This window comes from Balaenoptera physalus (assembly GCF_965194825.1).
Source record: "Balaenoptera physalus genome assembly, chromosome: 2".
NCBI classification, from domain to species: domain Eukaryota; kingdom Metazoa; phylum Chordata; class Mammalia; order Artiodactyla; family Balaenopteridae; genus Balaenoptera; species Balaenoptera physalus.
In genome coordinates, this window is record NC_138883.1 from 87,040,516 (window position 1) to 87,067,464 (window position 26,949).

The following is a 26,949-nucleotide window of genomic DNA, read 5'->3' on the forward strand; positions in this document are numbered from 1 at the left end:
CCGGAAGGTCTGCAGCAGTGCTGCGGTCTGGCAGGCTGAGAGGCGTGACAGTTCAGGGGCCAGGCAGGAACAAGCCCCAGCCAGAACTCGCCTAGGGATGGCCTGGAATGTCTGGGAGCTGAGGCCTGGAAGCAGAGGGTGCAAGGAGCAGAGTTCCTCCAGGGACAGCTGGGGAGCAAGAGAGACAAGAGGCCTGAAGAAGCCGGGCCAGGTGGTAGGGAAGAGGACAATCATGGTACAGAAAGGCGGCAGGTATGAGGGGAACTGAGAGGGAGCCAGGGAAAGGGGGGGGACAGAGAGCTCCGGGGGATGTTGAGAAGTTTCTGCTACTCACGTCACGCCTAGGGAGGAGCCGTCCAAGCAGTAGGACAGCCTGAGGGAGGATGGGACAGGAAACAACAGCTCTCAGGTCCTGGCAGCCAGGCCCCAAGCAGGTCCCTAGGGCCCGCCCTCCAAAACTTCCAGCTCTCTCTCTACCACCCCAGTGACCAGCCTGGCTCTGGGCTCTTCTTCGTCTGAGGAAGGGGGTTGAGGGAGTCCTCCTTGGGACAGAGGAAAAGGAGGCTTCAGGGGTCCGATGGTATCCTTGAATGTAATTCTCTTGACTGAGGTTCCGCGGGTGGCAGATGGAAGCCAGGGAGTGAGATAGGCACACCTGGGCAGGTGTGACACTGGTTCCTTGCAGCGCAGGAAGCATGGCTCTAAGCTGGGGCTCTGACAGCTCCTGCAGGAAGCGGAGGCCCAGCTGAGGGAAGAGAGGGGCCCAAACTCGAAGCTCCCGGGGGCTCAGCACAGTTCCTCCAGATGAGCGCAACACCCCCAGAAGTTCATATGCTACCTGTAACCAAAGAAGGTCTGGGACTGGAGAGAAAAGACAAGTGAACCTTAAGCCTCCTCTCTAATCCCACATCTGGATTTCCCAGGGCCTGGATTATGGCTTGGAACCAGGGATGGGAGAGGAGCAGATTGGGTTCAAGACATCAAAGGATATGTTCGAGATGTCATAGACCAGATGGAGCAGGGTCCCGAAGAGGTGGTAACAGATAAGAATGGCCATGGAGTAAGGAAGTAATGAATGAAGGTAGCCAAGGTGGGGCAAGGGCTGGCACCAACTGTGCTCAAGCTTGGTTGAGATGACTGGGCACGTCCTCCACACAGACCACCCGCCACGGGAAGCCTGGAGTCTTGTAGGCCTGTGCCGAGGGGCTCACCCGTCCTTGTGGGCTGAGGGTCCCGTTGGCCGCACATTCCAGCAGCCCCTGTTCTACCGGCCCCATTGGATCGTTCAAGGGTACCAGGCTCTGCAGCTCCTCAGGGCTCAGGAAACAGGCGAGGGGTCCCAGCCTGAAGAGGGCACGAAGCTGGCCTTCACTGAAGCTGGTACTAAGGCAGGGACCATGTGGGTACACGGAGCAAGCACTCCGACCGCTAAACTAGGAAATGTGGATGCCACAGACAGGCCTCTCTCCTGGAGCCCTACACCGCCAGGGGCCACTGCCTACTCTCTTGCCCTTCCTTTCTAGGACCCCAACCCATCATGGCAGCTGTACCTGCCTCTCTCCCGCTCTGGCCGTGATCACTGGTCCCACAACCACTCACCTGCGCACCTGCTCCTCTCCATCCTGGACACTCTGGTTCACCAGGCTGCGCAGCACATGTCGGGCGTGTCCTGGCCCAAGACCGGCCGCTGGCCAGCTATCCTCCAGGGCCTGGATCTGAGATGGGGAAGGTCAGCTCGTGTTGGGGTCACTGTGGGACTAGGAGACATGCCACTGACTCCCATCCTACCTATCAGAAAACAGCCTAGTCAAATAAAGGATCGTTCTCATACCTGATGAGGGCTGAGTTGCAGAAAGTTCTCCAGAGGCAGATGGGGGAGCAGGGGCAGCGCTGCCCATAGCAGCTCCTGGGGCCAGGCGGGCACTTCCCCAAACAGCTCGGGGGCCAGCAGTCGCCTTGCCAGAGCCTCCTTCTGTTCAGGCCTCATTCCAGGGCTGTAATTCCGGATGGCAGCCAGGCTGGGGAGAGTAATGGGTCTTAGCCCTTGGCCCTGTTCCCTGGCTCTGTGCAGCCCTGCTGTCATGGACAGGAAGGAGACTCCCCAGTTTTAATCGAAGGGGCTGCTCTAGGTGGGGGGGATTGGCCTGACCCTGACAGGATCAGGAGGAGTGGTACAAGGTCCTTACACACTGTCATTGGCCAACAGGGATGGTGGGAAGCGCATCAGGTCGGAGACAGCCAAGAAGGGGATGAGTGGTGAGAGATCGATGAAGAGCTGGGAGGTGAGGCGCGGGTACCGCTGGAGCAGCAAGGCTGTCAGACGACCCAGGGCCTGCTCCTCAGATGGTGGCACCTGTGGGGGCACAGGAATGAATGCCGGCGCTGGGGATGCCCACTCTTCTGGCCATCTCCCCTGCTGAGTTCCTCCTTCTCCTGGAGCGAGCCCACTGCCTACCTGGTTCCAGGTGCTCTTGATTCCTAGATTTCCCCCGCCACCCTCGTTCCCTTCTCCCTCCATGCCCACCTGCAGCTGGGCCCAGGAACGGTGCATGAGCGTCAGGAAGCCCTGAGCAGCCTCGCTCTCCGCTGAAAGCACCAGCTGCTGGAGATTTTCTGGCGGCATGTGCAGGTATGCCTGGGAGTAGGAGGTCATGGTGGTTATGGCTTCACTGGGCAGGGACCTCAGGCCACAGCTATCACCCAGTCCACCCACATACTGCCCCCCCACCCCCCGCATCTGTTACCTGCACTAGAATCTGCAGGGCCCAAACACTCTTCTCCCTCTGGAGCAGATCCCACAGCACAGGCTGGTGGGGAGACAGACAAGATGCCAAGAGAGCTGTCTCCTCTGTCCCTCCTGCAGCTTCCCCAGGCACTCCAACTCCACTTGCTAGAATGCTTGTCCTTCATCCGAAGCTAGTATGTGTGTCTGCTCAGATGTTACACTCCTTTAGGTCAGGGACCACGTCTGCTATAGCCTTTCCCAGGCCAGGCCCCTAGTTGGCCCAGTAAATACTTGTAGATATGAACCAAATTATTACATTTCATTGGTCCCAGGACTCGAGAAAGTGGGCCCTAACATGGAGTAAGGAATCTTTATATTCCCTACAGAACCTAGCAAAGTGCCTTAAAAATAAGCGGAACTCAATGAATGAACTAAGGTATTCACATATTCCAGCCCCTTCACTCTACAGAGAAGAAACTGAAGCCCAGGAAAACCAAATTAAGTTACTCGCCTGAAACCACACTTGCGGCATAGTTGAACCTGAAACCCAGCTCTTCTGATTTGCAATCACCCTGAATTTTTCTCATTTCTGTCTTATCTTCCTATATTTTGCCATTTTCCAATTCTCACTCTCCAGGGACAGAATTAGAGCCGTCTAACTTGATCCCTTTCCTTTCCGGAGCAGAAAGGGGGGAAATCAAAAAGTCAGGAAGAATAATGAGATAACATTTATTATATATTGCTTTTATATCATATACTAGTGCTAAGGCCACAGCATGTGTTATCTGATGTAATCCTTACAGCCACCCTAAAAAGAGTGGCACCATTATTCTCCCCATTCGTTTGCAGATGACAAAAATATTGCTCAGAGAGGTTAAAAACTTGTCCAGGGTTGATCACAGAACTAAGATGTAAACCCAAGCCTGTATGACTCCAGAGCTGTGGGCTTAACCGCTGCACTACACTACTGCCTCTCAGTAATATAGTAGAGAATTCCCATGGAGGACCTTCCCTCTGTTCCAGGAGCTTTCACCTTGGCAGATCACTCACGCTGAAGCAGGCCAGCAGCTCCATCTTGCTTAAACCAGAGCTGGAGCTGGCAGTGGGGTCAAAGTCCAGGGGGGTCGGCTGCTCCTCCTGCTCCAGGTACTCCCCGACTGTCCGCAGCACACTGCGCCGGCCCTCGGGGCGGAAGGCATCCCAGAAGGAGCAGTTGTCTGGGAGACTGGAGAGCATCAGGGCCTGACCCAGCATCCCCTGGGCCTCGTTCCCTCCGGCCCCTGGACCCAGGACGAAGGTCAGCAGGCGCAGGAGATAGTGTAGGCGTGTGGAGTGGGCAGGGGCCGGCACAGAGGACTGACAGCGTGGCAGCTGGGACAGCATGCCAAGCAGGAAGGGGCCTGGGGCCAGGCAAAGTGGGGACGGTCCCAGTGGGGGCAGAGAGGGCAGAAGAGGGCCCAGTAACCCCTCCAGGAAGCAAGTATCATTGCCCCCACGACTTATCCTGCACTGGCCTGCTAGCCAAGGCCAGGAGGGCACCAGGGCCTCGTACATGGTGTCATTGGCACAGACCATCATCAGGAAGCTGCCCCCATCTGGGCAGCGTTCCCCACATGGTCCAATGTGGCAGGGTGGGGAGGCCGTGACATCTGGGGTGGGGCCCTGGCACACATGCTGAACCCAAGCCTGGTTGCTGGGGGGCACAGCCTGCAGACTCGCCTCCCCACACAGCCGCTCAGCCCACAGAGTCTCGTTCTCCAAGAAGCAGCCCCAGAAGATCTCTGGGGTGAGGGGAACAGGGGGCAGGCCTTCAGGGCAGCTGGTGGGGGGTGGGAGCAGGCCCGCACAGAGCCGCTTTACCAAGCGGCGGTTGGGACCCGACAGGGTGGAAAAGGAGAGATCGCTACAGATTGCCTCCAGGAACTCTTCGGGAAACTGGTCGTGACAGGCCTGGAGCCAGCCTTGGGCACCTGGTGCCCATGAGACTGCATACCACACAGCTGTCTGGCAGATGGCAGCGGTGCTGGGAGGGGGCTGCGGGGCGACAGGCTTGATGTGCTGGCAGATCACGTGGAGGGAGAAGTTGGAAATGCTGTAGGGCGGTGCTGGGCCTGTGGCGTTCTTGCAGAGGGCCTCCACAGAGATGGCCCGCCGCTGGCGAGGGCTGATGTTGGCTGAGGGCTGGGAAGTCCTGGGCAGAGGCACAGCTGTGCTCAGGCAGTGGAGGAGCGCGGGGGGTGGAGGTGGCGATCCAGACAGAAAGCCCAACGCCCGCACATCCCAGGAGAGATTGTGCCGGATGCCCCTGGATGCAGAGGGAGGAGCAGGCGAGCATCTGATCAGTTTACATTTCCTCAAGTTGAGACTTCTGGCCCCGGCCCAGAGCCCTGCAGGGAGGTTGGCAAGCATAGGCTTTTCCAAAAGTGAGGTCGCTGGGAGTACTGGTGTTACCGGTTTAAATGTTGGAATGGGGGGAAAGGGGAGAGAGATCTGTCCCGCCAAGGCACAAAAATCACATAGGAGCAGTTGGAGTCCCTTCTGTCCACCCGGCCCCCTTCTTTCTCCTTTCTGTATCCGCTTTTAGGCAGCTTAAACACAACCCTTGGTTGGCCTCAGATCAGGAATTCTGCCCAGCAACTGAATAAGTCCGCCTGTGCTCTGGCACTGTTGTCCAGAAACAGTAAGGGGTGGAGGAAGCCAATCCCGTCCTTTCTTTCCATACCCCATCTTTATTAGTTAACATTTATCAAGCACCATGTGCAAGGCACAGTTCTAAGTGGTTTACACATACAGTATCAACTCATTTAATCCCTTGCAAAAACTCTGAGGTAGTTAAGATTATCCATATTTCCCAAGTGGGGAAACTGAGGCATAGAATGAGGCTATAATCTGCCCAAGGTCACATGGCTAGGAAGGGGTAGAGCTGGGACACCAACCTCGATAGTCACACTCAAAAACCAGTAAACTACACCCCTCCCATCAGTTTCCTCTTCCGCTCTGGAGGCTGATGACGTCCCATGCCCAATCCCTCAGAACTCCTCTCCTGTTACTTACCACAAGAGCAGCTGCTGAAGATTGCCTAGGAGGGAAAGAGTAAGGAAGAGAACTACCCCAGTCTCACCCTTCCTTGCCCTGCCACAGCCCAGCCCCAGACCCGGCAGCACTCACCTCCCTGGCACTGCCCATTGACATCAGGCTCTGGTTGCCCCAGAATGGAAAAGACCTCATCCTGCAGGGAGTCAGTGACTCGGAGCAGCCCCTCCTGGAAGGTAGCATAGAGGGGGGCCCCCACTGTGCGCAGCAGACCTCCCCAAAGAGCCTCCTCAGAGCCCAGCTCCCCCATGGGAGTGAGCAAAGCCAACAGACCCTGCAAAAGGTGGGGGGCTGGCTCCCTCCCATCGAGGCCTGTGGCATTGGCGGGGTCCATGCTGGGCTGCACCTGCACCAGGGCCTGCCAGCGTGTGCCCTCTAACAACAGCAGCAGAGAAGGCAACCAGTCAGCTGCCAGAACGCAGTCAGAGGGCCCATCACGGGTGCATGGGGGCCTGGTAGGGTTAGGGGGTCCCCCGGGAACTAAGGCTCCCAGCAGCACCTCTGCAAGTCCACCCAGCACACCTGCCTGGTGCCCCAGGAAGTCCCGGGGGGTCTGCTCCTGTCCCAGCAGTGCCAGCACATCCCCCAGCAGCCCCAGCATTGGCTCCCAGTCTGGGCTGCCTCTCAGCGTCACTAAGAAATCATGGAGCCGGAGGGCAGGGGGCTGGAGACGTGGAGGCTCTCCCACCGGTCCCTCCCCCATTCTCCCAGGCTCAAAGGAAGAAGAAATGTTGGCCAGGAATGCAGAGAACCGTGAGCGGCTGAGGGACCCCTGGGGAGCCTGGTCCAGAACAGAGAGCAATGACTTCAGGAGGGAGAGACCAGGGTCCAGGGACTGAGGCCCCGTAGGGACCAGAGTCACTGTAAGAAAAGAAACCAGAGATCACTGAAGGGGAAAAGCCTGGAACCCAAATTCAGCCCTGCCCTGGAGCCCAGTCCCTGCCTGGATATAAAGATGAGGTGAAAAAGATGGTGAGCTGAGTCCCTTTCAACAACCTACAGTAAGTCTTGGCCTGATTTCTTAACCCTCATTTTCTCCCTTAGCTCCAGTCTCCGCCCCTCTTCCTTGCCCCTTTATTTTTTCTCTAACCACTTCATCTCTGCATTCTTAAGTCTCTTTCCAGCAACCATCCCCTTCATCCCCAGCCCATCTCACTGTTCCTCTCACCTGCACAGGACAGCAGCAGCAGCAGGGGCCAGAGGCTCAGAGCCATGTTTCCAGGTAAGCGCTGGTACTAGAGGTGAGTTCTGGTTATTCTCACCTTGTGTGGGATAGCCAGGTGAGGGCAGGGCACTGCAGGCAGCCTGAGTCTCCACTGACACTCTAGTGTGGTCTTTCAGGAAACAATATCCGTAACCTGACAGCAGGTTTGTCACCTGAGCCACTGAATACCTGATCCTTTGGCTTTGGAAAAGGGTGTGCCTCTCAGAGGGACCAATGATAGGGGATCCCAGGGGGCCCTCAGAGGAACCCAAGGATATAACTTCAGTTAGGAGCCAGCCAGGATGCAGATAGTAGGCAGACATAGAGATGGAGCAGTTCTGGAGATCAGGAGTGTAATCTGGGAGGGTCTGCAGAAATATAAGAAATATATATAAATAATATTAAATAAACAATAATAGAAATATAAGAAAAAAAGAAGGTCCAAAGGAGCTAAAAAGCAAGTAGAATTTGAGGGAATTGAAGAAGAAAGGGGGCCAGGAGAACGGATCTGGGCGGCCAGGTGTAAACAGAGAAGAGGAATGAAGACAAAGGTCTGGTCCAAGGATGGAGCATTCAGGAAGAGAGGGGCTTTTGATTCAGTACCCAGAGCCACAAAATGTTAAGAGTTGGGCAGGATTTCAGAGATCACATAGACCAAACCTCTCATCTTATGGATAAGAAAATAGACACAGGAGTGACTTGCTCATTCGGCCATTCAAGTGTTTGGGTTTGCCCTCTGGCTCTCTTCCTGTGGCCCAGGAGAAAGCCCTTAGAAAATTCTGAGGTGAGAAAAGAAATAAACCAGATTAAATGACTATGCAAGGGGGCTATTCCACACACACACACACACACACACACACACACACACACACACACACACACACACACACACAGAAACTGCTCATAGATCAGAGAGATCCATCTCTCTGATCTGGTCAGGGTGAGAAGTCTTTTCTGCTCTCTGTATATATCCCCAAGGCCTTTACCTGACACCAGTTCTAAACAGTAATTCAACACAGGCTCCACTCAAACCATATTCTGTCCTTCTTTCCTTAGAACCCTTCTCTATTCTAAAGCCCAAATCCATACGTTCAAATCCATTATTAATGTGCCTCTGTCCTAGAAGGTCCATTTACGATCATAGAATTTTACAGCTGGAAAGGACTTGAAGAATCCTCTTGTAAAAACTTCTCATTTTATAGATGAGGAAATGGAGGCCCAAAGAAATAGAATACCTTGGCCCACGCAATCAAAGGAGGTGAGGGCAGTGCTGGGATTTTCCAAGGTGAGTCAAAAAGTTAGAACCAGTGAAATGATCTATTGCATCACTTTGCCAATATTTTCTCTTTGCTCATCAAAGGTACATCTAGTCTGAAAAGCAGAGAGGAGAATCAGAGGAAGAATACGGCCTGGGTTCCCAACAGCTTTCTAGCTCCTGGTTCCAGCCCATTCTGCAATCCACTTGAATTTCCACCCTTGATTCTATAACAACCCTCTTATAATAAATTCTCCTTTTTGCTAATAGGGTAGCAAAAAATGAGATGGCTGGGTTCAAGTCCTGGCTCCAACATATACTAGCAGTGTGTCCTGGGCCGTTTCTAAACCTCTGTGGCATAGTGTTCTTTTCTGTAAAAAGGAGAAATACTAGTATAGAGTTGTCATGAGTATTAGATTTGATAAGGCATTTAAAGTATTTAGCACAGTGCCTGGCATTCATTCAAAAAGAGTAAGCACCCATTATGTGCCAGACACTGGTACAGAATAAACATTCACTAAATGTGACTACTATTATTATTAGACTAGCTCAATATGAATTCTTTTATTTGAAACTAAAGAGTCCTAATTAATACAGAAATTGTCACCAAGAAGTAGTGTCTTGAGTGAAAGACCTTTAGAACAAGTATGGAACTAACTGAATCAAGCAGAGAGGGGAACAATGAGGACTCCCTCAACCCAGGAGGGGAAATTCTTGGCACTCCACATGATGATGGAGCAATCAGGTTAAGCAATCCTGTGGCTGCCAAGGATTCAGACTATGTGCCAACTGAGGATGAAGTGCTTAGGGTTTATAGCAAAGATATCAGCCTTATTCAATACAAGCAAGTTACTGCTTATACTATGGTAAGGTTCAACAAAAGCAAGACAAGTTCCAATCCTCAGATGAGCAAATGGAAAGAGAGAAAACCAGAACCAACAAACTGAAATTACGGGGGTCCAGAGCACGATATTAATCATGTGTGTTGCTAAAGTGAAATGGATTAGATTGGTGGGGTGATTGGAATGCTCTGTGATCTGGCAGTTGGAATGGAGATACTTGCAAGGAGCCAAAGGAGTTGAGAAATCTGAAGCATCCTCAATCCCCCAAATCAACCACAGGGCACGTTCTGTCTGATTAGAACAGAGGCCTCCCTTTGTAAAGTGCAATTGTTTTTCTCCCTTTTTGGTTTGCCTTTTGTAACTTAAATATAGATATATATTGCTCCCTAAGGATCCAAGCAGTCCCCAGATCTCTTGTAGTTAGGTGGGGTCAGGTGATTAGTTTTGGCTAATGGATAGAGAATGACCAAAGAATTTAAGAGCTAGTGAATGATGCTCCAGCAATCTCTTCCCTGTTGACGTAACCTAGAAACCACACATTGAGATGACAGTGTCATAAGGCCAACTAGCCTGAAGCTCCAGATTATCACACAGCATTTAGAGTAAATTCTTATTTGTGAGTTCTGTTGTAGATTCCTCCGCTCACTGAAATTTATTTGTGACCCCAAAATCAATACCTATGGCATTTTCACAATCATTCACAGACATCTGCAGAGTGGTAAAAAATGTGAGTCGCCTGATGTGTACATCCCCAGTTGAGTTCAAACAAGGCAATACTCCTCTACAGCCATACCACCCTGAATGTGCCTGATCTCATCTTGGAAGCTAAGCAGGGTTGGGCCTGGTTAGTACTTGGATGGGAAACAAGGCAATACTCCACCTTCTTCTCATACTGTAAATCAGTGTCCTTTTCATGATCTATTTAGTGCCACAATTTTAGCATTTTTGTGCTTTTTGTTGGTGATTTCGCTGTTTAAAATGGCCCCCCAGCTTAGTGCTGAAGTGCTTTCTAGTGTTCCTAGGCACAGGAAGGCTGTGATGCACCTTACAGAGAAAACGTGTGTTTGATAAACTTTATTCAAGCATGAGTTATAGTGCTGTTGACAGAGGTCAATGCTAATGAATCAACAACATATATTAAATAAGTTGTCCTTAAACAGGAACACCTTACATAAAACACCATACATAAAAAAAGTTATATATCCGTCCATTGATATTTGACAATGTGAGTGATAACTGAAGATCAAAGGGGGAAACTATGTTCCAAAATAAAAGCTTAATACAAACCATATGTGAAAAAATTCAATTGTATCACAATATCTAAATCCTAACTTCACTTCCAAAATGCTCCTGAGGAACCTTCATACTTAACCTGGCATAGAGCCTGAATCTCTTCCTTGACTTGAGAATACTGGTAAAAGTTACAGCAGGGTTAGTAGGTCAGGGGAAGGATAAAAAGGAAGCTGGAGGAGTAATGGATTCATTGCCAGTGGGGCTTGATCCTCAGACCTTAAAATACTTTTATTTAGTCAGAAAAAAGTTTGGTTTTGTTTTTGAGCAGATGTTATCACATGGCTCTGGGCTGCTGGAAAGATAATTTCGGGGAAAAAATAGAAGGAGGTAAAAATCACTGTCTTCATGGAAGTTATTTATTATTTGGGGATCTTATGGGGAGCTAGTTAGAACTGGCAGGGATCTCTGTGTTGTTCATTCATTGACATATCCAAACACCCATAACAGTGTCTGGAACATAGGAACATAGGAAAAATTCAAATTTGTTGAATAAATTCCATTCCAATAGAATTGAAACCAGATCATTTTCATTAAGGAAGGAGTTAAAGAATGAGGCAGCATGCACGGGCCATTCATTTGAGAAGGTTAACTATAGAAAGCAGGAAGGGATCAGTCATCACATAGCTATAAGGCAGTGCTTTTTGAAACTTTAATGTGCGTATGTAACACCTGATTCAATAGGCCCTGAGGATGGGACCTGAGATTCTGCGCTTCTAACAAGTCAGGTGAAGCCAATTCTGCTGATCCTCAGACCACACTTTGAGCAAAGCTACTCAATGATACTGCTCGATGAGCATTTACTTTGTGGATAGCACATGTAAGATTTATTAAATACTTCCTTATTCTGTTTTATTATATTTATTGTATTCTGATTGCGGGTTTCAATGGATGCTCCAATCCAGATCTTACTGGACCATTCCTTTCTTGAAATTCTAGGGACATTAGAATGATTATCCTCCTGTCTCTTCAGTTCTTCCCTCTCGGGCTTTTTTCTGGCTCCTCCTCCTCCTATCCCTTAAGTGTTCCCGTTTCTCAGGTTTCTCTCTCCAGTCCTCATTTCTTCTATTTGTACTTAATAGAAATTCTTTGTTATCTCTAATTCTATTTGATTCCTTTGGGGTTACTAGGTATACAATTGTGTCTAAAAATAGTATTTGTAGTTCTTCTTTCCAAGTATTTATTTCTTACTATAAGATTTTAATATTTAATATTATATATTGACATTTATTTTTAAAACATTTTTGTTTTGTCCCACATTTTATGGGGAACGACTAAAATGCTTTTCCTTGAAACATAATGTTGGTTATTGGTTTCAAATAATCTTTTCTTACTTTATTTTAAAAATTGAGATCTAATTCACATAAAATTTACCATTTTAAAGAACACAATTCAGTGTTTCATGTATTCCTCATACATGTGTATGTTCATACATGTTAAGCACTCAATAAGTGATAGAATTTTTAATAGTAAACATGTCTAAAGACTTGAGTCATCCAACAATGGAACATGATCCCCTCTAGATAATAAGTCACCAGCAGCTAGAAACATTAAAACATTGGATAATCCCCTTTCAGTGACGTTCTATATAAAAGGTGTTTCTACTTTGACAGTAGATTGACTCTAAAAAATCTGTGGGACATACTGATTTGCCCCGCCCCCTACAGAACAGAATCACTGCCCTCAGAAAAGGCAAGGAAATGGAATAAAGGGACGCTCTTTTGGCCCAGAAACAGGTGAAAATGATGTTTGATTGAAGTTAATGGTGCCCAGGAGAAGCAATGTTCTTAGAGTAGCAATGGAAACAACAGTTCTCAATTAGTTACACTCACAGCTCCTGGGGTCTCCTTACCCCCAACCCCCAGGGTCCTGTACCCACCAGTGAGGGAGAAGGTGAAATTAGGACTCTAGCAGGAAGTAGATGCTATAGAAAAGGTGGGGGTTATAGTGACAAAGCCAAGGAAAGAGTGAGACTCAGGAGCTGTGGAAAAGGTAGAAAGCCAAGGACCATGGGCCTCACTGGCATCTGAACTTTCACCTGATCTTATATTTTCAGTATCCCCTATGTCTCAGAGACAGACCACTGCACAATTATCAGCAGGATTTATTAGACATTTATACTTTGAATTCTCCATTTCCAACACTTCCCTTCATTAATTTTTTGCCAAAGATAGCGAAGTCATCCGCTGTCAGCTTTACTTGTCTTCAAAGTTCATCAGTGCCTGCACTGTAAAGAAACAGACTGTGAGGCTGGAGAGCTAAGAATATTCAGAACATACAAATGTTTGGTGAAGACCCTGTTTTTCTGGGTTCTAGGTTTCCACTCAAATTTTTACTAATCTTTACTCTAAATTAAGCCATATGAGTCTGTCCTCTTTGCCACAGATGAATTAATCAGGATTAAAGAAGCCATCTTGCTACCTTCGCCACCCTTTCACCCTGTTCTCCCCAGAACAAATGGGGAGGCAAGGCTGAGGACATTTGGAAAGAGCAGAATAACAATGCAACATTCTGAAGTAGGCAAAGCCTGTCTGACATCCTGCTCTAAATTCCATGTTCCAATGTTATAAATTCCTCTTATTGCTCTCCTGTGCCCACCACACACACACATTCCTCTTCCCGCATTGATATTTTCACTTTGGGTTGACTTCAGCTAGGTATTAGAAGGATAACACTAATCCACATTAAATTGTTAAAAAAAAAATTGCCCCTAACTCTTCTAGTTTTTGTATTTTTAGAGGGAAAATTCATTGATCCAAATTAATCTCTAGGTGGTGAAATCTCAAATGAGAAATTTAGGGAAAATAATTTTGAGCAGGTAGTTCTCAGCTTAAATCAAACTTTACTATTTTTTTTTTAGAGAATTTTTTTTAAATTAATTTATTTTATTTATTTTATTTTTGGCTGTGTTGAGTCTTCACTGCTGTGCGAGGGCTTTCTCTAGTTGCGGCGAGCGGGGGTTACTCTTCGTTGTGGTGCGCGGGCTTCTCATTGCGGTGGTTTCTCTTGTTGCAGAGCATGGGCTCTAGGTACACGGGCTTCAGTAGCTGTGGCACATGGTCTCAGTAGTTGTGGTTCGTGGGCTCTAGAGCACAGGCTCAGTAGTTGTGGCGCACGGGCTTAGTTCCTCTGCGGCATGTGGGATTTTCCTGGAACAGGGCTCGAACCCATGTCCCCTGCATTGGCAGGCGGATTCTTAACCTCTGCATCACCAGGGAAGTCCCAACTTTACTATTTTTTTAAAACATTTATTTATTTGGCTGTGTCGGGTCTTAGTTGCGGCACACAGGATCTTCCTTGCAGCACACGGGCTTCTCTCTCTAGCTGTGGCATGCGTGCTCAGTAGTTGTGGCGCATGGGCTTAGTTGCCCCATGGCATGTGGAATCTTAGCTCCCCGACCAGGGATCAAACGTGTATCCCCTGCATTGAAATGCGGTTTCTTAACCACTGGACCACCAGGGAAGTCCTAAACTTTACTATTTTAATCACATATTTTCTCTGCATAGGCTTGACTGTAGAAGGGACTGAAAGGAAGAGGAGTCTGTAATTCATAAACCTCTTGAGGACAGTGGGCACTTGTGGGCTTTCTGCTAACTGTCTAATCCCTATAGCTATTGAACTTGAGCCTGAGGCCCTTACTGTTGAGGTCTGAAAGGTGACCTTCAAAGAGAAGCAACATGTACAAAAGGGGGCAGGCTGCCCAAATAGAGTGAGAGCCCACCTTATCCTAATTTCCAGCAGCTGGAACTGGATACTCTCCTCTTGGGAAATAAGCACTCAGACCTAACAGGATTTAGGTGTCCCCTACCAGAGAAGCAGGGTTGCCAGGTCCTCACTAGGTTAGAAGAAATCCGGACATATGCCCAGAATGTGACATACCAAACTGTGAATTTGCCTTTTTTAGGTGTGAGGTGGAAATTCAGAGGCTGAGGTGCCAAAACAGCAAACACCCTTCTTCTCCCCAGTTATATATGCTACTCCAATGGACTTAACTCCTGGTCTCCATGGCTGCCCTAAATCCATACCTGCAAACTCTTGCAACCGCTTACGCTCCTCTAGGTTGTACTGAAGCTTTTCTAGCAACTCAAAATATCGGAAGAGTGAATCCCTAGGCCAAACAACACGTTCATCCTGATCCATATCCATTAGCCCAGGCAGATTCTGGTGCACACGAGTCTCCCAGTCCAACTGGCCTGGAGGGAGAAATGCTTCTCAAAAACATATCTAGATTCGTGGAAGTTGGATAAAAGCTGATAAACTCTATGGGGGCAGGTGAGGAGAAAGCAGGGATGAAAGAGGATATAGGAAGGAGAGAGAGAAAAGTATGTATCACCAAGACACCACTTTTACAATAAACAAAGAGAGCCACAACCATACTTTTCCAAAGTGCAGCAGAAGCACAGGGGAAATGAAAAAGCGTGAAGAAAGTAACAAAGGCCAGAAAATCGGACTGGTGGAGAAAATTGGGAAATGTGCATAGTGGGAGAGTTCCTATTAAGACTGGGATGTCTCATGGAGAAGAGGAGTCTGAATTCAACTGGGAGAAACCCTTGGCTTACCAACAGGGTCATAATATCTGGAGTCAGAAGAAGAGGAACAGTAGGAAGATGAATATGAGGAGGAAGAGGAAAATGCAGACTTCTTCATTTTTGACAAGGACTTCTTTGGTTTTGACTTAGATGCTCTTGAACTCTCTTTAGTGGCACTGTGTTTGGACTCTTCTTTAGAAGCTACTGTTAAGTCCAAAGATTCCCCTTGTTGATTGGCATCTCTGTAAGTGAAAGGCAAAATTTTATTGCTTCAAATACATTTACACGATATGGCTAGTTCTTTCATTATTCTAATTCTGGCCCTGGCCTAAAGCTAGGACTTAAGGCAATGAAGGCCAAACTGCTCCCAAAACCTAAGTTTAAGCACATCCAACCTAAATTATCCCATGTCATGTATCCCTATTAGTGCCCCTCACCACATAACGTCTGTGCTCAGTCTTACTCGGGCTTCCACGTTCCACACCCCACCTTATTTTGCAAAGTTTTAGCCCCCCACCCCTTGGCCCTATGCCTATTACACCACAACTATAGCCTCTGCCCCCTCGATTCCATCTCTTAATATTAGAGGGACCTTGGGCTCAGCTCTTTATATCTTCTCCATCTACAGTTGCTCCTTTGGTGATCTCATCTCCTGAGTTCAAATGCCTACTAGATGCAAATTTAAGCCTCTTGTCCAGACCTCACTCCTTAATCCAGACTTGTATATACAACTTTTATTCACTTAGCACCACTTGAATGTCTAAGGACATCTCAAATTCAATCAAAACTGAACTCTCTGCCCACCAAACCTCTTCCACCCACAGCCCTCCCCATCTCAGCTAATCAACCCTTCCAGTTGCTTGGGTCAGAACTTTCATCCTTAATTCTTCTCTCATACTCCACATCCAATCCATCAAGAAAGCCTGTTGAGGGCTTCCCTGGTGGCACAGTGGTTAAGAATCCGCCTGTCAATGCAAGGGACACAGGTTTGAGCCCTGGCCCGGGAAGATCCCACATGCCGCGGAGCAACTAAGTCCATGCGCCACAACTACTGAGCCTGAGCTCTAGAGTCCGCAAGCCACAACTACTGAGCCCACGTGCCACAACTACTGAAGCGTGTGCGTCTAGAGCCTGTGCTCTGCAACAAGAGAAGCCACGACAATGAGTAGCCCCGGCTCACTACAACTAGAGAAAGCCCGCGCACAGCAATGGAGACCCAACACAGCCAAAAATAAAAAATAAAATAAAATAAATTAAAAAAAAAAAAGAAAGCCTGTTGACTCTACTTTCAAAATATATCTTTTCTCACTAGTACCACTGGTACCACTCTGGTCTGAGCCATCAATGCCTCTTGCCTGTATAGCAGCATAGCCTCCTAACTCATCTCTCTGCTTCTTCGTTTATTCTTCCCTCAGTTTATCATCAACACAGCAACCAGACTAATCCTTCTTAAATGTAAGTCACTGCATGTCACTGCTCCGCTGTTCCCCATTTCACCCAAAATCAAAGCCTAAGTCCTCACAATGGTCCCCACAGCCCTACAGGATCAGGTCCCCATCACCTCTCTGACCTCATGTCCTATCATTCTCCCCCCTACTTTCTCTGCTTCAGTCACAGTAGCTTCCTTGCTATTTCTCAAACACACCAGGCATGCTTCTGTTTTAGGACCTTTGTACTAGCTGTTCCGTCTGCCTATAATACTCTTCCCATAGATATCCACATAGTAATCCCCTGACCTCCTCCAAGTCTTTGCTCAAATGTTACCTTTTCAGAGGCCACCCTGACTAGGTTAAAATTACAACCCATATGCAACCCCCCCTCTTATACTCCAATCCCCCTTAACCTGTTCTACTTTTTACTTTTTTATAATGCTTATCATATTTTTAAATTTATTTTTTATTGAAGTATAGTTGTTACAATGCTAATTTCTGCTTATAGCAAAGTGACTCAGTTATACACACATATATATTCTTTTTATATTCAATGCTTACATTTTAATGTGTTAATTTTCTTATTAATATGATTATTGTTTACTGTCTCTTTCCTCCTACTAGTATATAAGCTCCATGAGAATGGCATTATTGTTTATTTTGTTCACTGATATACTCTGAGCAACTAATAAGCATTCAATAATTATTTGTTGATGGAGTTCTTATTTCTCCTTCTGCTCCCTTGTCCTGAACCCTGCTGAACACTCAGGGTCTTGAATAACATGTTTCATGGAAGGTACTTTTATTAGTTTCCTGTGGCTGCTATAGGAAATTACCACAAACTTGGTAGCTTAAAACAACAGAAATTTATTCTCTCACAATTCTGGAAGCCGGAAGTCTGAAATCAATGTGTCAACAGGGCCATTCTCCCTTTGGAATCTCAAAGGGAGAAGGTTCCTTGCTTCTTCTTGCTTCTGGCAGTTGCCTCGCATCCACTGGTTTCCTTTGGCTTGTGGTTGCATCACTCCAATCTCTATCTCTATCTCGACATCTTCTCCTATTCTCTATGTCTATGTCTTCTCTCCTGTCTCTTAAATCCAGTGACCCTTGTCACTGGATTTATTGCCCACCTGGATAATCCAGAATGATCACATCTCAAGATCCTTAATTTAATTGCATCTGCAAAGACCCTTTTTCCAAATAAGGTCATGTTCACAGGTTCCAGGAGTTAGGACATGGACATATCTTTTTGGATATGCCACCATTCAACCCACTACAATAAATAGTTATTGAATGAATGAATTCTCTCTCAAAGCCAATCTTCACCTTTGGTTTTCTACCCTTTCCTCCTTCATGTGTGTCCATCCCACTTCACATATACACTCCTAACCTGGCATCCATTTTGCTAACACTTGACCTCTGTGCCTCGGGGATTAGGTTTTGTCTCCTGCAAAGCAAAAAACACAAAAGAGTGAAGAGAGTTACACTGAAGCAGGAGTGTAGTAAGGAAAAAAGAATTCTGATCATCCAGTGAGGAGAATAAGTTGTAGTAAAGAAGTGAAAAAGAGTGGGGAAGCCCTGACAGTGGATAAAGAATCCGGCAATATTTTAGAGCTGGGGAATTCTAACTCTGAGGCAAATCTGTCACAAAGGGGAAAATGGCATTGCGGCCAAGGAGCAGAAACAGAGAATGAGATCAGGGCACCCTCAAGAACTAAAGTTGGGTTTGAAAATGGGGAAGCAGACCTCTGGATAATCTGCCGCTTGAATATGTCGGCTTTGTGCTGAACCTCCAGGTGTGTCATCTCCTCGTTCAGCTCATTTCTGATATTCTGGAAGTTAGTAACTGCCCCAAAGGGCCATTAGGAGTTGGGAGATGGTGGTGACTAGACCTGGGGAGAGGGCTTGGGTGGGGAGACACCAAGTGAAATATCCATTCCAGGCCCCGCACTTTCCTGTTACATCGGGTTCTCTCTCTCCGTAATTCACCAATCCTAGCTTTCGCTCTAATTTCTTCCCAAACACCCCTCTCACCAAGTTTCACCTCTTCTATGCTTACCCATCATGGCTACTATGATGTTTCGAAAGATAATGGAACCAAGTAACAACCAGAGGATGACATAGATGCTGCTGAAGGTGCGGCTGACTTCAGGCACCTTCCAGGTATCCTGAAGCAGTGCATACCAGTGGTCCATAGTAAAGAGAATGAACACTGTCACTACGGAATTCAGCAGGTCCCTAAAGAAAAAGGAGGTGTGTGTATAGACAGAGAGAGCTAATTCTCTAAGAAACACTATCATTCTTACTCTCAAAGCAACATAAGAGCATTTTTTTGTAGTTTGCTCTGACTTTAGCTCCTTTTCTACCATACTCAATTTTTTACCTAATCTTTCTTCAGTTTGAGATTGTTTTATTAGGTTTTCCTTTATCATGAATAATCTATGAATAGCTCTCACCATTCCATCAGTGCCTGGGGCACAGTAGGTATTTAATACATAGGTATTAACTGAATGTTTAAAAATTGAATCACCAACTACACATCATTTTTTTGTAAGTTAATTCTCCCCTGTTCTATGGACTTCGCCTAACGGAAAGTCACTTACAAATTTAGCAAACATCATGCCTACTTAGTTTGTTGGCATGAACTGACAGTCAGGTAAATGGATGGATGTGTGACATAAACATGGGATTCCAAATAATGAATGATAATGAATATATCACAAAAGGTCTCAGGAAGATATCTAAATTTTCCTTCTTATCCCTCCATATACAGATTATTGAAAACATCAGAGACTGAATAGAATGAATTCTAGGACTTCCCCAAGTCAATACTCTTACAAAACTACCTGTTAGTCTAAGATAGAGACCTGAGAGGTGCTGACAAGATTGGATTCCAATTCACAAATGACATTGTCTCCTCTAAATCCAAATTGACTTTCTACTAGTAATCAGTGTTCTCTAGACAAAAAGCTTATCAGGATTTTACTTTTGAAAGAATTTAAGTGTGTGCATGTGTAATCTCTACATTTAAGAGATTGGGGTAAAACCAGTGACCATGTTTGAGGTCATAGTAACATTTACTGATCACTTACAATGTGTGAAATGCTGTGCTAAATGCTTAAATGAATTACCTCATTTATCCCTACACTCTTATGAAGTAGTACTACTTTTAATCCCATTTTGCAAAAGAGGTAACTGAGATATAGAAACCAGGGCTTAACCACTGGAGTATACTGCTATTTAAAGATGAGGGTAAGTTTGGATTTGCAAAACCCAAAGCAAACCAGGAATACCTGACCCATCCTCAAAATTGGAGCTAATACCACTCACTATTCCTTCGCTTTCTCTTTACCTCTCCTTACTGTGTTCTATTCCCGTTTCTTACAATATACTATACTTTTTTTATTACTGTACTTTGGACTAGCTTCCCAGTCTCATGCCCAAATTCTCTCCCCCAACCCAGGCTTCCCCCAGTCCTGCATACGAGAAGAACATGTGATACTCCAGGTCCTGGCGAGTTGAACGGGTGTAATTCTCGAAGAAGTAGACACCAGCCACGGCAAAAATGTAGAAGAAGATGAGCAGCAACATCAAGAGGAAGGTCATGCTCTAGAGGCCATGACCTTGAGTCAGAGCTGGGCCAGACTAGGCTGATCTCCACCTACAGCCTAGTCAGACCCACCCTGGAAATCCCCCACCAAATCCTCACTTCTAGCCTGAGCCCAGTCATCTCTAGAACACAGCAGCTTGTCCCTAGCCCTTTCTCATCGACAACATTTCACAGGGTCTTTCATTGCCTTCTTTCATCCACCCAGACTGTTTCATGTTAAACCCCCATGTTTATCCACCTTGCCCACTTGATACAGCTGCAGCAGTCAAATCACCTTGAGGGCCCTGACCAGGGCCAAAATTATGACTCGAACTTGACGGAATCGTGCAAAGAGTTTAAGAGACCTTAGCACCCGGCAGATCCTCAGCAACTGGAGCCATACGGAATGGCTTGTTACCCCTACCAGCACCACAACCTCAGGAATCAGGGACTGTAGGAAACACACAGATCATGAGTAAAATATACCCCAAAGCACCCATGCACAGTTGCCCCTTCTTTATCTCTTCATTGTCATAGTTCCTTGGTCATTATCCTTTGAAAAGCATTCTCTTGGGGACTGTTTCCTATTCAGCCTTTCTATAAGAAATTACTTGAACCCTGCACTTCAACTTGCTCAGACATTAAAAGGGGATAAATACAGTGCTTAACTCATTGAGTTGTTGTGGAGCTCAAATTTTTAAAAATGCATGAAAAACAGGATAGTTCCTGACATTTAGTAAGTGGTTAGTAACTGGTAGATGTTATTGCTGGGGTTAATGTTGTGATCAGATTCTTCCTTGCTCCTAATACCAACAACTCCTACCATACCTGACTTCTAGAGAAAAAAAAAATCAAAATAAGGAGGTTAGGTACATTTCTATTTGTTTCTTCCTGTGCTCTAATTATCTTAACTTTTCTTGTCTTTGATTCACATAGGCACATTTCTCAGCCCAGTAAACTAATCTTCAGGATATCTATCCTTACCAATATGGTGACAACAAAGTCAAAGACATTCCAGGCATTCTTCCAGAAGAGGAAAAAGCTGGACAGCCACATAAGAAGGATCTCCAAGATGAAAACAAGCAAGATGAACCAAGCTGCCACCTCCAGAGTCAGCTTCAGTGGCCACAGTTGGGTATTTGAGGATTCGAGCAATTCTGTGAGAATAGAGCAAAGGATGAGTAAAGGGTAAAGAAGCAGGAAGCTGAATGATAGAGAATGATCAGCAACTGTTAAAAACCACAGTTGTGCCCACTGCTATGCCATTTGTCTTTTGAGTTTCTCTTCTTAATGCCGTTGTTGCTTCAGCCTGTGAAATTCAGGGGAGGACAGAATCGAACATGAAAAATAGCTACAACTCATCTCCTGCTGGTACTGGTAGGTTTAACAGCTGCAAGTTACTGCCTTCCCACTCTGGGGTCAGAGAGCCACCAAGGGATTGCTCTCTTTTTTTTTTTTATTAAATGATGTTTAATTAATTAATTAATTAATGTTTATTTATTTATTTATGGCTGAGTTAGGTCTTCGTTTCTGTGCGAGGGCTTTCTCTAGTTGTGGCGAGCGGGGGCCACTCTTCATCGCGGTGCGCGGGCCTCTCACTGTCGCGGCCTCTCTTGTTGCGGAGCACAAGCTCCAGATGCGCAGGCTCAGTAATTGTGGCTCACGGGCTTAGTTGCTCCGCGGCATGTGGGATCCTCCCAGACCAGGGCTCGAACCCGCGTCCCCTGCACCGGCAGGCAGACTCTCAACCACTGCGCCACCAGGGAAGCCCAGGATTGCTCTCTTAACGACCACCAACCCTGTCTGTTCTGTTACCCTGGTACCAAACTTCATGAAGAAGCAATAGGTCTTGAGAAAAGAACGCAAATGTAGGGCCATGATATGGAAAGTGTTTTATAACAGATCTAGGAACAAGAAGCCAGATTCATGGGGCATATTAGGTTACAATAAGAAATTACTTGGTTCTTTGTTACTTTTAAAGCTTCCCCTTTCTACTCTGCCTAAAATTGATTTTATTCTGCAAAGCAAATTGAATCCTATACTTTCTCTCTAGAACCTAATTATTTGCTAACTTCAATTCCTTAACTCATTTGCCTTCATCTTTCAACCCTCTTCACCTCTTCTATACATTTAATAGATGTATATCATGCTGTAGAAAAAAGCATTGAGATCAAAATAGGTTTAAAAGCTAAATAAAATCTTCTCTTTGAAACAGAACAATCTGAGAGCCTCCAAATGCACTATGACTGATATGCCTGGCAGTTAATAGAGACAAGAGAATACTCAATCACCCTGAACAACACAAATTGCTGTGTAGATTTTGACACTTACAGTTTTAAATTGTTATTGCTTTTAGCAATGTTTTGGCTAATTACATTAACGAAGTAAGGAACACTGATGTTGAAATACAACTTAATGAAGAGCAAAAGAATAATTCTGCAAGTTTATCTCAAGACAATCTTCATCAGATTCTATAAATTGCATTCATCTGATAGAAAATTTTATATGGTGCATCAAGATATCTCTAGAACCTCAAAAATCAGCGTTTAAATTACAATAATGTTGTACTCAGTTTTTTGTTGGAAATAAGGACTATTCACACTCACGATGTGTTATTTTCAGAGAAGGGCTTGCAAATGAGCCAAATCTTTTTTCTTTTCTCACTCTCTCACCATTTAGAAACAAAATATGAAAATTATAAAAATAAGCCCATTGATGTTTAAAGTGCAAAGTAGAATTACCAATATCATTATGGAAGTAGATTTTTTTTCTATTTTTTAATGCCCAAACACATAATTAAATTTCCACCTACACTTTAACATATAATATGTATTTAACATACAATACACAATGTTGTAAACCTAAAACTAATATATGTTATATCTAAACTTTTTAAAAGAAACAGAAAATTTAGAAATATAATACATAGGGAATTCCCTGGCAGCCCAGGATCCAGTGGTTCAGACTCGGTGCTTTCACTGCCATGGGCCCAGGTTCAATCCCTGGTCAGGCAACTAAGATCCTGCAAGCCACTTGACACAGACAAAAAAAACCCAAAAAACCATAAATTAAATATATTTGATCCCCAAACCGAACTTAATATATAATGTCACTTAAAAATTCATTTGTAGACAAATCATGTATTTTCTTTAAAAAAAGCATGATCACTTATAAAATGGCAAAAGTAAAAATTTGCTTACATTTTATGATTATTAAAATTATATAATAAACACTAAAATACAATATTTAGCAACATGTTAGTCTAAATTATCATTTTTACTTCAACTTGCTTCTCCATATCACAGAAAAAATGTGATAAAATAAAATGATTAAAATTACTATGGAGGTTTTCAAGGTTATATATGTTTTTCTGGGAAACAAAATCATAAGACAAAAAAGATTGGGGAGCTTTGATCTAGAGAACTGTTTGTTCCTTATCTATAACAGCATTCTTTATGATCTGGAAAATTGCTTTTTAAAAGTCTAAACAAAGTCTTAATATTTATCACACGAATTAGTCTATTCAAAGAAATCTGTCACAAATTATTTCCCTTTGCAAAATCCCTCCTGTCTTTCTACCATGAGAATGTACTTAATAAGATGCAATTTTCATGAGCTTGCCAGGTGATTCCCACTCAGGCAATCCACCTATCCTCTGGCACAGTGATCATGTTTCATATTCAGCTGTTTTACCAAAAAGAATGGTTAGTGCTATTCTATTTTGATTTGTCTGTTAGATCCAGGGAATCCCATATATTTACTGCTATTTACTTTATTCCAAGGCTGAAATCTATATCCCTAATCCCACAAGGCAAATACTTGCCAATTATCATTATCAAAGCATATAGTATACCGCAGTTGGTCAATGACACCAAATACTGTTGTGTATTTAAACGCCTTTGACCTGATTCAATTAAAAGACTATTTTTTTTTAATTTACTTTTAATTTTTATTATTTATTTTTTGGCCGCATTGGGTCTTCATTGCTGCGCAGGCTTTCTCTAGTTGCGGCGAGTGGGGGCTACTCTTTGTTGCGGTGCACGGGCTTCTCTTAGGGCTCTAGAGTGCAGGCTCAGCCGTCGTGGTGCACAGGCTTAGTTGCTCCGTGGCATGTGGGATCTTCCTGGACCAGGGCTTGAACCCATGTCTCCTGCATTGGCAGGCGGATTCTTTTTTTTTTATTTTTAAATTTATTATTTATTTATTATTTTTATTTTTGGCTGTGTTGGGTCTTCGTTTCTGTGTAAGGGCTTTCTCCAGTTGCGGCGAGTGGGGGCCACTCTTCATCGCGGTGCGCGGGCCTCTCACTATCGCGGCCTCTCTTGTTGCGGAGCAGAGGCTCCAGACGCTCAGGCTCAGTAGTTGTGGCTCACGGGCCCAGTTGCTCCGCGGCATGTGGGATCTTCCCAGACCAGGGCTCGAACCCGTGTCCCCTGCATTGGCAGGCAGATTCTCAACCACTGCGCCACCAGGGAAGCCCGGCAGGCGGATTCTTAACCACTGTGCCACCAGGGAAGTCCAAAAGACTATTTTTAAAGTGGGAAACTTTCCCAAAATAGTGAGGATGAAACAAGGAAGTGAGTACTTCTACTGTCCTTTCTGAGCAGTTTGTTTGAGATGATAATCAAATGAGGTCATTGATTCTCCACACATTCTTTTGCTTTTAATACGTTTCATAAAATTTATGATTGGTTTTAGAGTCATCTACTCTTTAAGTCATTTTTTTGGCTCATCTAATATCTTAGTTGTAACTTTACATACATTGTGAGTTTTCTTATTTGTACTTAATCTTTCTAAACATATTTGTAAAAATGTAAATGTTGGATCACTTGCTGATAGGTACCAATATCTCTATTAGAAAAGATTCATTCAAATTATTAGACTAACACAAGAAATGCAACTGGTCTTCCCATCTCCAATTCCTTGTGAGACTACTACACCCCACCTCTAAGTGTCTAGACTACCTTATATCTACTACACTTCAGAGCCCTTCAAATATTTCTAGGTCTTAGCAGTTGCACAAATCCTACTCCAAGAGACTTAATTGTCCCTATCACAATTCAAATAACATTCAAATGTGTAAAATGATCAACTTAAAAGGAACAATGACTCCCACCCTTTCATTCAATGTGAGTTCTCACCTATTTCAACCATCAGTACAATTGTATTCAGAAAGATGAGGAAGATGATAAAGTTTCTGAAGAGAGGACCTGTTTTCTCTTAAGAAAACATAGAGTGGAGTTCTTTCTGGTTTAGGCAGGTGACATAATTAGGGCAAGAACAGAACCGGTGAGAATGAGAAGAAAATGGAGATTGGGAAGGGAAAAATAAGTCAATAGGCAGATGATGAGGCAAGAGAGACCGTAAAGCCATGCGATAAAAATGAGTGGCATGAAAGGATACACTCAAGGACCCATCCAGCCCACAAGGAAAGAGGTGGACGCTCGCTGCAGCGCACTCGAAGGGCGCTCATCAGTCTCTGGGCATGTGTAATCCGTTCTACATGACGAGGCTTAATGGAGAAGCGCACAAGCTGGTGTTGATCTCCCAACATAAGTTTCTTCTGACAGGAAGGATCTACACCAAAAATAAAAAAGGGACAGTGGATAAATATATAAAGAAGTCTTTGGGAGTATCAAGAGCAGGTAGGATTGGGGGCAGGAACACTGGTTACGTAATGGGCCCCCTAGTGCAGGGGCTTACCTTGCTGCTCCTTCACACAGCAACTAATACTATTTTGGAGTAAGAGCTAACCTATTGCTTATGACCAACACTGTCCATGCCCAGAATAAAGGCTGCAGGTTCAACCCTCAAAGTTTTAAGTGTCTTTGGTAGAAACTTCCAAGTCAGCCAGGGCTTATAGTTACCCTAGGCCTAAAAGTGAGTGACACGGGTTCCATCTCCTGGATTCAGAGTTTTATTTATAAAGCCTTTATCAAGTTTGGTGTAACTTCCAAACTAGCAACCAAACCAATCTCCCCTGAATTTTCCACCCTTAAAATTGCCTCTCTGCTTCCTACTGTTTGGAGGGTGTGGATGGGAGTCTTAAATTCATCCTAGTGAAGAAACAGGCTGCTGACCAAGTATCTCTCGAATAGTGTGCCGTGGCACAGCTTGGCTCAAGCCGTGCAGATGCTCAAGGAGAGAGAAAGTATCAATGAGTCGGGAACGAATGGCATCAGCCCGGGGCAGTTGCATGTGTCCTACTGGGTGATAAGTGGCCATGTCTGTTAAGAAAATAAAAGAATCGAGTGTCATTTCATTTTTGGGGTTGCACCAAGCCTTAGAGTTTCTCTTCCCTTCCTCCCAACCTCTTTGCCCTTAAGAAGACAAACACATTGTACCCAGACTCAAGGCTTTTTGAAACAAATGAGACAGGAGTCATTACAGAGAATCTGCATAGTTGACTAAGTGGACAGGCACCTTCACCTGTGTGACAGAATTTCTAGTTAAAAGCAGCAGCCACAAAAAGCAGGAGTCCCGGGGTTGGACAAAGAGGAATTCAGGCACCACCTGGACCTGAGGTATCAGGTAATGTGATGAGGTGGGTCAGTGGGAGGGCTTGGGACTGCCGCCAAAAGAGAAACCAAGTTAAGAGGAACTGGACAAAATGCAACAGCCTGACATTTTGAAAATGTGTCCCGTCCCAAGTGTGTCCACTCCAACGCGCTCCCTCGGGTGCCAGCTCCCTCTCTCAATTCCCACTTCTGGGCCTCACCTTTGCCCAGGCTCTCTCCCGCCCACTCAGCCCTGACTTCACTCCTCCGCCTCCGGCTCTGACGCCCCCTGAGCTCGGCTCTCCCCACGCGGGGCAAGCTCAGGGTCGGCTCCCCGTGCCGCAGCGCCGCACGTCCAGCTCCGCCAGCCCGCCCGATCCCGGGTTCCGGCTCGCCCCGGGCCCACCCCCAGCACCAGTCCCGGGAGCCAGGACCCTCCCGGCCTCGCTCGCCCCGGCGCCCGTCGCCTCCGCCCAGCCCCGCTCTCCGGCCAC

The 26,949-nt window shown here is 45.7% G+C and overlaps 2 protein-coding genes and 1 long non-coding RNA gene across 10 annotated transcripts in view; 1 reads left to right on the forward strand and 2 right to left on the reverse strand.

Moving 5' to 3' along the window:
- STRC (stereocilin) overlaps nt 1-25,459 on the reverse strand; it is a 35,231-nt gene extending 9,772 nt beyond the window's left edge. For 2 of the 3 annotated variants that reach the window (XM_082450070.1, XM_082450069.1), the window contains exons 1-14: nt 25,362-25,459; nt 6,987-7,140; nt 5,894-6,679; nt 5,780-5,804; nt 3,776-5,030; nt 2,745-2,807; nt 2,525-2,635; nt 2,187-2,353; nt 1,832-2,018; nt 1,600-1,715; nt 1,212-1,344; nt 656-838; nt 335-373; nt 1-168 (exon numbers count right to left, since the gene is read on the reverse strand). In XM_082450070.1, coding sequence (XP_082306196.1) covers nt 1-168; nt 335-373; nt 656-838; nt 1,212-1,344; nt 1,600-1,715; nt 1,832-2,018; nt 2,187-2,353; nt 2,525-2,635; nt 2,745-2,807; nt 3,776-5,030; nt 5,780-5,804; nt 5,894-6,679; nt 6,987-7,032 — 3,279 coding nt within the window. In that variant the 5' untranslated portion in view covers nt 7,033-7,140; nt 25,362-25,459. Of the gene's footprint in view, nt 169-334; nt 839-1,211; nt 1,345-1,599; nt 1,716-1,831; nt 2,019-2,186; nt 2,636-2,744; nt 2,808-3,775; nt 5,031-5,779; nt 5,805-5,893; nt 6,680-6,986; nt 7,141-25,361 lie in introns of those variants that run through there. The other variant, XM_082450071.1, reaches the window with a different exon arrangement.
- Nucleotides 121-14,449, forward strand: LOC309655210. 3 transcript variants are annotated; one of them, XR_014260649.1, is made up of 8 exons: nt 121-252; nt 1,524-1,729; nt 2,207-2,282; nt 2,531-2,629; nt 6,530-6,819; nt 6,932-7,040; nt 8,225-8,307; nt 14,315-14,449. It is a non-coding gene; the product is annotated as an uncharacterized lncRNA (long non-coding RNA). The 3 variants fall into 3 exon arrangements; XR_014260650.1 differs by having other exon boundaries at nt 6,995-7,040; XR_014260651.1 differs by having other exon boundaries at nt 6,530-6,790; nt 6,995-7,040.
- On the reverse strand, nt 7,150-26,888 carry CATSPER2 (cation channel sperm associated 2). Of its 4 annotated transcripts, XM_082450113.1 has the most exons (13): nt 26,677-26,888; nt 26,039-26,185; nt 25,362-25,535; nt 25,100-25,168; nt 20,943-21,115; nt 20,254-20,409; nt 19,854-19,978; nt 18,429-18,607; nt 18,116-18,215; nt 17,760-17,816; nt 14,970-15,181; nt 14,436-14,603; nt 12,494-12,636 (listed from the first exon to the last, which is right to left on the reverse strand). In XM_082450113.1, the coding sequence occupies exons 2-13, from the start codon at nt 26,181-26,183 to the stop codon at nt 12,605-12,607; spliced, it is 1,590 nt and encodes a 529-aa protein (XP_082306239.1). In that variant the 5' UTR covers nt 26,184-26,185; nt 26,677-26,888; the 3' UTR covers nt 12,494-12,604. The 4 variants fall into 4 exon arrangements, with proteins under 4 accessions (XP_082306241.1, XP_082306239.1, XP_082306240.1 ...); XM_082450115.1 differs by lacking the exons at nt 12,494-12,636; nt 14,436-14,603 and adding an exon at nt 7,150-7,390; XM_082450114.1 differs by lacking the exon at nt 14,436-14,603.
- Between the last annotated feature and the right edge of the window lie 61 nt (nt 26,889-26,949).